Source organism: Passer montanus, unplaced genomic scaffold (assembly GCF_014805655.1).
Source record: "Passer montanus isolate IOZ18808 unplaced genomic scaffold, ASM1480565v1 scaffold112, whole genome shotgun sequence".
In the NCBI taxonomy this organism is placed as follows: Eukaryota; Metazoa; Chordata; class Aves; order Passeriformes; family Passeridae; genus Passer; species Passer montanus.
In genome coordinates, this window is record NW_024357836.1 from 150759 (window position 1) to 158879 (window position 8121).

At 61.8% G+C, this 8121-nt stretch overlaps 1 protein-coding gene across 3 annotated transcripts; it reads left to right on the plus strand.

The window, feature by feature from the left end:
• The first annotated feature begins 537 nt into the window (after positions 1 to 537).
• On the plus strand, positions 538 to 6563 carry YJU2 (YJU2 splicing factor homolog). 3 transcript variants are annotated; one of them, XM_039734389.1, is made up of 8 exons: positions 538 to 821; positions 1589 to 1689; positions 2670 to 2814; positions 3666 to 3800; positions 4005 to 4186; positions 4558 to 4678; positions 5915 to 6080; positions 6365 to 6563. In XM_039734389.1, the coding sequence occupies exons 1-8, from the start codon at positions 798 to 800 to the stop codon at positions 6439 to 6441; spliced, it is 951 nt and encodes a 316-aa protein (XP_039590323.1). In that variant the 5' UTR covers positions 538 to 797; the 3' UTR covers positions 6442 to 6563. The 3 variants fall into 3 exon arrangements, with proteins under 3 accessions (XP_039590323.1, XP_039590313.1, XP_039590305.1); XM_039734379.1 differs by having other exon boundaries at positions 541 to 821; positions 6362 to 6563; XM_039734371.1 differs by having other exon boundaries at positions 542 to 821; positions 6359 to 6562.
• The last annotated feature ends 1558 nt before the right edge of the window (positions 6564 to 8121 follow it).

Consider the following 8121-nt stretch of genomic DNA (forward strand, 5'->3'; position numbering starts at 1 on the left):
CGGGTGTGCGCGGGCGCCGTGCAGAAGGGGCGGGGAGCGGCGGGGAGTGAGGAGCTGAGAATGCGCAGGGCTGCAGCCACGCGGTGCGGGCGGGGCTGGCGGCGGCGGCACCCGGGACTGCCCGCGCTGGCGGCTGAAGCCGTGGGAGGCGCGCTGTACGGAATGGCGGCAATGGCAACGCCGCATGCGCAGTGCGGCGGTGCCGTACAGCATGGCTGCCGTGGCCGCGCATGCTCAGTGGAGTGAGCGAAAAAGCCGCAAATTCAAAAGGACTCAGAGTCCTCGGTGTTTGGAAAGAAAGTGACATTTTAGACACAAACCAGACTGTTTGGGGACTGCTATCTACATGACGAGTGTGCGTCACGGGAGATCAGGGGAGACCGGGGCCCATGTTGCTGTGAGGAAACCGAGTTTCCCCAGCCCCAGATCGCAGCCCCGGGGTTCCCCAGCCCCAGATCGGAGCCCCGGGGTCCCCCAGCCCCAGATCGGAGCCCCGGGGTCCCCCAGCCCCAGATCGGAGCCCCGGGGTCCCCCAGCCGGAGACGGAGAACAGCAGGACCCAAGAATATGCGGAACCCCTTGTGAGGCCCCGGCTCTCCGGCGGACTCTTGGCTGGGTTGCACAACAGCGGTGGGCGGATCCATTGACAGGCAGCTGGATCAGCCAATAACAGCCGAGGAACGGGGCGGCCGCGGCTCGCTCGCCAATGAGCGCCGGAGGGGCGGGGCCACACCCGGAAGCGGCGAGGGGCGCGGGAGCAGCACCGGCAGCACCGGGGAGCGGGAGAAGCCGCCGCGATGTCGGAACGGAAAGTGCTGAACGTGAGTTGGGGAGGAATCCCCGCCACGGCGGCCGGGTGGCGTCCCGAGCCGGGCTGGGCCCGGGGCGGGTTCCCCGAGCGCGCGGGGCGGCCCCGGTTGGTCCGGGAATTCCCAAATAAAGAAACATCCCCAAAGCTGCTCTCTGTGCTCAGGAACATCCCCAGCATTCCCAAGTCTGCTCTCTGTCCATGGAAACATCCCCAGCATTCCCAAATACAGAAACATCCCCAGCATTCCCAAATACAGAAACATCCCCAGAATTCCCGAATAAAGAAACATTCCCAAATCTGCTCTCTGCACAGAAATATCCCCAGAATTCCCAAATACAGAAACATCCCCAAATCTCCTGTCTGTGCATGGAAACATCCCCAGAATTCCCGAATAAAGAAACATTCCCAAATCTGCTCTCTGCACAGAAATACCCCCAGAATTCCCAAATACAGGAACACCCCCAGCATTCCCAATCTTCTCTCTGCACAGAAATACCCCCAGCATTCCCAGTTTGCTCTCTGTGCATGGAAACATTCCCGGAATTCCCAAATACAGAAACATTCCCAAATCTGCTTTCTGTCCATCGAAATATCCCTAGCATTCCCAAATCTGCTCTCTCTCTATAGAAACATCCCCAGAATTCCCAAATACAGAAACATTCCCAATCTGCTCTCTCCACAGAAATACCCCCAGCATTCCCAAATCTGCTCTTTGTGCATGGAAACACCCCCAGAATTCCCAAATACAGAAGCATTCCCAGTTTTCTCTCTCCACAGAAATATTACCCCCCGGACTTCGATCCGGCCAAGATCCCGAAGCTGAAGCTCCCCAAGGACCGGCAGTACGTGGTGAGGCTGATGGCCCCCTTCAACATGAGGTGAGAGCAGCCCCGGGGCCCTCCTGGAGCAGTGGGATCCCCCCTGGAGCAATGGGATCCCTCCTGGAGCAATGGGATCCCCCCTGGAACCCTGGGATCCCTGCTGGAGCAGTGGGATCACTCCTGGGATAATGGGATCCCTCCTGGAACCATGGGATCACTCCTGGAGCAATGGGATCCCTCCTGGGATAGTGGGATCCCTCCTGGGAGCAGTGGGGACAAACACAGGCACAGAAAATGATAAGAATTGTGTTTTTCCTTTCTCTGGAGTTCAGAGAACGTGAAACCCAGAAATATTCCTGGGCAGAGCCGTGCCTTGCTTTTCCCTGTGAAATGTGGGGCTCCACACCTGGTCCTGACAGGCCAAGGAACCAAAACCACCCTCACTTTGGGTGAACAATCCCAATTTCATTCTGCTCTGACACAAACACAGGCACAGAAAATGAGGTAAGAATATTCCTAGGAAGAGTTGTGCCTTGCTTTTCTCTGTGAAGGGAAATGTGGGGTTACACACCTGGCCTGACAGGCCAAGGAACCAAAACCACCCTCAATTTAGATAAACAATCCCAATTTTATTCTGCTCTGACACAAACACAGGCACAGCAAACGAGATAAGAGTTGTGTTTTTCCTTTCTCTGGAGTTCAGAGAACGTGAAACCCAGAGATATTATTGGGAAGAACTGGGCCTTGCTTTTCCCTGAGGGGAATTGTGGGACTACACACCTGGCCTGACAGGCCAAGGAACCAAAACCACCCTCACTTTGGGTGAACAATCCCAATTTCATTCTGCTTTGGCACAAACACAGGCACAGCAAATGAGATAAGAGTTGTGTTTTCATTCTCTGAGGTTCAGAGAACGTGAAACCCAGAAATATTCCTGGGCAGAGCCGTGCCTAGCTTTTCCCTGTGAAACGTGGCAGCACCCCCAGCCCCTGCCCAGCCCCTTGCCCCCCTGTGGACGTGTCCCTGCCCCTGGCCAGGTGCAAGACGTGTGGGGAGTACATCTACAAGGGCAAGAAGTTCAACGCCCGCAAGGAGACGGTGCTGAACGAGTCCTACCTGGGGCTGCCCATCTTCCGCTTCTACATCAAGTGCACGCGCTGCCTGGCTGAGATCACCTTCAAGGTCAGCCTGCCCCTTCCCTGGCAGCCTGGGGGCTGTGCCAGGGCGCTGGGGTGAGGTATTGGAATGGTTTTTATCCCCCCTCCGTGGTGGTGGGGTGCTGAATTCCCCCAGGGAATGGGCACGGCTCCCTTTGGACAGTGGGGTGGGTGGGGTTGTCCCAGAGGAAAGAAATCCCAGCATGGTTTGGCTTGGAAGGACCCCAAAGCCCATCCAGTCCCACCTTGCACTGCCCCAGGTGCCTCCCAGCCCTGACCTTGGACACTTCCAGCCACAGCTTCTCTGGGCAATCTCTTCCAAAGTCTCCTTAAATCCAATCCAACCTCCCCTGCCTCAGTTCCAGACCATTCCCCCGTGTCCCATCCCTCCCTGCCTGGGTGAAAGTTGTTTCCTCTCTGTTTTATCAGCTCCTTTCAAGGCCAGAGCTGATGGTCCCTTCCAGCTCAGGGTGTTCCATGGCTCCCTGGCACTCCTGCCCAGCAAAGGCTGATGGAGGGGCTCTGGTTCACTAATTAGAGATTTTCTGGTTAATGTGAAGTGTGGTGGGTTTGGGAAAGCACAAAACCAGCACAGCAGAGTCCCAGGGTGGGTTTTGGGGTTTGGGAAAGCACAAAGCCAGCACAGCACAGTCTCAGGGTGGGATTTTGGGTTTGAAACCCCAAAACCAGCACAGCAGAGTCTCAGGGTGGGTTTCTGGGTTTGGGAAAGCACAAAACCAGCACAGCAGAGTCCCAGGGTGGGTTTCTGGCTGGCTCAGCCCTCCCCGTGCAGCTCCCTTGGTGGCTGTGGGGTGGCTGTGGGCTGGCTGGGGCAGGATCCCCCTCCCCTCCATGGCTCTGCTGCTGCTCCCTCAGACAGACCCCGAGAACACGGATTACACCATGGAGCACGGCGCCACCAGGAACTTCCAGGCAGAGAAGCTCCTGGAGGAGGAGGAGAAGAGGATGCAGAAGGAGAGGGAAGAGGAGGAGCTCAACAACCCCATGAAGGTATGAGGGGTGCAGGGAAACCTCTGCCACTCTGCCTGACCCTCCCCAGCCACAGCAGTGGCTTTGTGGCCATCCAGACTTTCCTGTCCTACCCAAAAATGAGGATGAGGAGGATCCTCTTGTGCTTCATCCAGCACAGTGGGGAGGTGTTGGAGGCTCCTGGCAGGCTCTGCTGCCTCAAATATCCCAACTTATCCCACCCAGGTCCTGGAGAACCGAACCAAGGACTCCAAGCTGGAGATGGAGGTGCTGGAGAACCTGCAGGAGCTGAAGGAGCTCAACCAGCGCCAGGCCAACGTGGATTTTGAGGCCATGCTGAAGCAGCACAAGGAGCTGGAGGAGGAGCAGAGGCGCAAGGAGCAGGAGGAGGATGAGCAGGAGATGAAGTGAGGGGGCTGGAAGGGCTGGGAGCAGAGGCTGGGCTGGGACAGGGGGGCTGAGGTACCAGGATTTGGGGGGTGGGAGCAGATCCCAGCCTGTCCTGGCAAAGTGTTCAGGGAGAAGGAGTGGGAGGTCCTTCCAAGCCAGCCAGGATTCTGTGGGATCTGGGCTGCTGGGGGGGTTCCAGTCCTCTGGGAAGTGGCCACAGTTCCTGCTCTGGGGTGAAGCTCCAGATCCCACCACACTTCAGTCTTGGATCCCACAGATCCCCCTGGGGAGGGGGTCCCGGGGCTCCTCTGCTGTCCCCAGCCCCCCTGCAGCAAGCAGGGCCTGGCAGGGGGATGGATCCAGCTCCAAGCCTCCTGTGTCCCTGCAGGGCCATGCTGGAGCAGGCCCAGAACCGCCGGCTCCTGGTGGATTCTGACTCCGACGAGGAAGCGGCAAAAGCTCGCCCCAACGCCACGGGCCAGGCAAAACCCACGGACATCCTGCAGGAGGTGAGGGAGGCACAGCCTGCCCTGCCCCTCCCCAGCCCCAGGGCTCTGCCCTGGAGCTCCGTGTGCCCTTTGTGTCCCTGCTCTGGGCTGGTGTCACGCCTGAGCAGCTCCCAAAGGGCCGAGAGCAGCCAGGGATCACCCGGGGATTGCAGGCCGGGCCTGGGGACAAAGGCAGGGATGGAGCTGTCCCCATGCTCCCTTCCTGGCGAGGAAGAGCTCGGCTGGGCCCTGCTGCTGCCTCGGGCTGGGCCGGCCTCCCTGGGCTGTGCTGTGGGTTCAGGCAGAACAAAAGAGCTCCCAGAGCCGGCCTGGAGGAGGGATTGTCACAACAAACAGCCCTGTCCCCTCCTGGGCTGAGGGAGGGATTGTCCCCACAAACAGCCCTGTCCCCTCCCCGGGCTGAGGGAGGGATTGTCACCACAAACAGCCTTGGGGTGAAGGAGGGATTGTCCCCACAAACAGCCCTGCCCTCCCCTGGGTTGAGGAAGGATTGTCTCCACAAACAGCCCTGCCCTCCCCTGGGTTGAGGAGGGATCATCCCAACAAACAGCCCTGCCCTCCCCCGATGTCATCCCTGCCCCAGGGCCCCGTGTCTGCTGGGCTGGATCAAAGCTGGGCTGGATCAAAGCTGCTGTGCCTGGGGTTAATCCCAGCCGTGGTCCCTGGCCTGGCACTAATCCCTGTGCCCAGGGCACTCAGATCCACTCGGGGTCCATGGCTGGACCCCCTGCAGGCACCCAGTGCTCAGTGGCCTTGAAAGGAGCTGATAAAACAGAGAGAAAACAACTTTCACCCAGGCAGGGAGGGGTGGGACACGGGGGAATGGTCTGGAACTGAGGCAGGGGAGGTTGGATTGGATTTAAGGAGACTTTGGAAGAGATTGCCCAGAGAAGCTGTGGCTGGAAGTGTCCAAGGTCAGGTTGGACGGGGCTGGGAGGCACCTGGGGCAGTGCAAGGTGGGACTGGATGGGCTTTGGGGTCCTTCCAAGCCAAACCATGCTGGGATTTCTTTTCTCTGCCTCCTCAGCATCCCAGAGCCATCCCGAGGCTGGGTTTATGTCTCTGGCAGTGGGACCTGGATCTCCAGGGCCTCATCCCTGTTTGTGCTGCCTGTGCCATCCCTGCAGGGGCAGAATTCCCCCTCAGAGCCTTCCCCTCATGTCTCTGCTGCTTTTATCCCCAATCCCCCCACGTCCCCTCCGAGCTGGAGCCCCCTGACCCTGGCTGTGCCCACAGGACCCCCAGCCCCAGAGCAAGAAGCCCAGGACAGAGAGCTGGGAGCGCAGCGTGGGCAAGCTCAGCACCAGGGCCCAGCTGGCAGGGCTGGTGGCCCCCAGGAAGCAGAAACCAGATCCTGCCCTGGAAAACAGGATGGAAACCCCAAGGAGCACGGCCAGCACTGGTACCTGCCCCGGGCTGGGGTCCTGGGGGGCTCTGACAGACCCTGGGTGGGGTTGGCTCCATCCCAGAGCCTGGGCTGGGGTCCTGGGGGGCTCTGACTGATCCTGAGTGGGGTTGACTCCATCTCAAAGCCTGGGCTGAGCTTTATCCACCTGATTTACCCTCCCTGGCCTCAGGGTCCCCCAGGGACGAGGCTCCCCTCGGGATCTCTGCAGAGTTCCCACACTGGGGATCACCCAGGGGGGCTGGAGCTGACGGGACCCTCTCCTCCCTCCCCTCCAGCAGCAGCAGCAGCAGCAGCCACGTCCTCGCTGGGTTTGCTGGGAGCCTACTCGGACAGCGAGGGCAGCGCCAGCGACTGAGGAGCCGGCGGGGCGGGGACAGCCGGGACAGGGCCGGGACAGCAGGGACAGAGCTGGGACAGCAGGGACAGAGCCGGGACAGAGCCGGGACAGAGCTGGGACAGAGCCAGGACAGAGCCTGGACAGAGCAGGGACAGCCGGGACAGAGCTGGGACAGCCGGGACAGAGCCAGGACAGAGCAGGGAAAGAGCAAGGACAGAGTCGGGACAGCAGGGACACAGAGGGACAGAGCCAGGACAGAGCACGGCCAGGGCTGTCCCCGCTCCCTGCTGCCCCTGGAGCCCCACCCGGGGCTGGCAGCACCGCCAGGGTTCCAGGGCCCGGCCACCGCTGTTGTCACCTCCTGCCAGCAGCAGCAGCAGCGCGGGGAAGGTGTTTGTGTGTGTTTGTTTGTTTGTTTGTTTGTTTGTTTGTTTTCCCTGCTGGGTCCCAGCCCTGCTCCCGGGATGTCTCTGGGAGTGCCAGGGCTGGCCAGGACTCTGGTGTGTCCATTTCGGGGGTGCCACTGCCCTCACCCCCTCAGTGATCATGCCCAGGTTGTGTTTGGGGTGCCCTGACCCCCCCCCCCCAGCAGGAAGGGGACCTTGGAGCTCTCCTTCCCACCGGGCTGCAGGGACCCCCTCCTTCACGTCACCCCCAGCTGCTTCTGTCCCAGGGTGTCTCAGGTGCCACCTTTGCACACACCCGGGGGTCCTGCAGCCCCTCACTGCGGGGACAGGGCTGTCGTGCCACCAGCAGCCCCCCCAGCTGTCCCCAGAGCTCGGGGACAAAGCCCTCCCAGCTGGGCAATAAACGGGGTCTGGCAGAGCCAGGGCAGAGCTTCACCCCAGAGCTGCATCTCCAGAGTGATTTGTACGTGGGCACGGTGGGACCCCGCCCCAGGGACCCCCACCCCCGTGACAGGGACCCCCCAGTGCCCACCCACCCCAAGTGGGGCTCTCCTCACCCATGGCTGTGAGCGTCCCTCTCATCAAGGCACCCCCTCTAATTGCTGGCTCATTAACACCCTCAGAGAGGGGCTGGGGGGGGCTCCGGGGGGCTCCGGGGTGTCTGGGCTGGACAGAAGGGCAGCCCCCCACCCCAATTAGCATTCTGTGCACATGCCTTAATTAGCCTCTTCAAATATTAATGCTGGCCGCTGGGCTCAGCCCGGCTGGGGGGGCGTGAGGGGGGGTCTCACCCGATGTGTCCCCCCACTCCCCAGCTGTCACCACCCCCGGCAGCGGGGGGGACCCCGAGAGGGACCCCCAAGGACAGGGACCCCGAGGAGAGGGAGGGACCTTTGTTCTGGGGACAGACAATGGCACCAGGGGGCTCGGGGCAGGGCTGGGGGGGTCCCAACCTGCCTGAGCCCCCCAAACCCCGCGGCAGAGGGGGAGCAGAGCCCCCCGTGCCCCCCCGGGGTGGGTGACACAGCTGGGGGGTCCCAGCACCGGTGTGGGGAGGGGGATCGCATCGCCGCGCTCCGGGGGTCCCGGTGACCCCCCCATTCCCGCTGTCACGGGCAGGGACCGCCCGGTGTCACTCGGGGGTCCCGCTGCCCCCCGCCGCTCGGGGGGGGGGGGGGGGCTGAGCCCCGCGGGTCCCTCCGGTGTCCCCTCGGTGGTTTCGCCCCCCCCGTGCCGGTGCCCCCGGCGAGGCGGGCGCGGGGGGGGGGGGTCGGGGGCCCCGGTCCGCGCC

What these genes read in the sequence shown, in the direction of transcription:
- YJU2 (XM_039734371.1), top strand. Translation starts at nt 798, where the DNA reads ATGTCGGAACGGAAAGTGCTGAAC. An exon ending in ATGGCCCCCTTCAACATGAG is followed by an intron (nt 1,690 to 2,669) that starts GTGAGAGCAGCC and finishes GCCCCTGGCCAG; the next exon opens with GTGCAAGACGTGTGGGGAGT. An exon ending in TGGCTGAGATCACCTTCAAG is followed by an intron (nt 2,815 to 3,665) that starts GTCAGCCTGCCC and finishes CTGCTCCCTCAG; the next exon opens with ACAGACCCCGAGAACACGGA.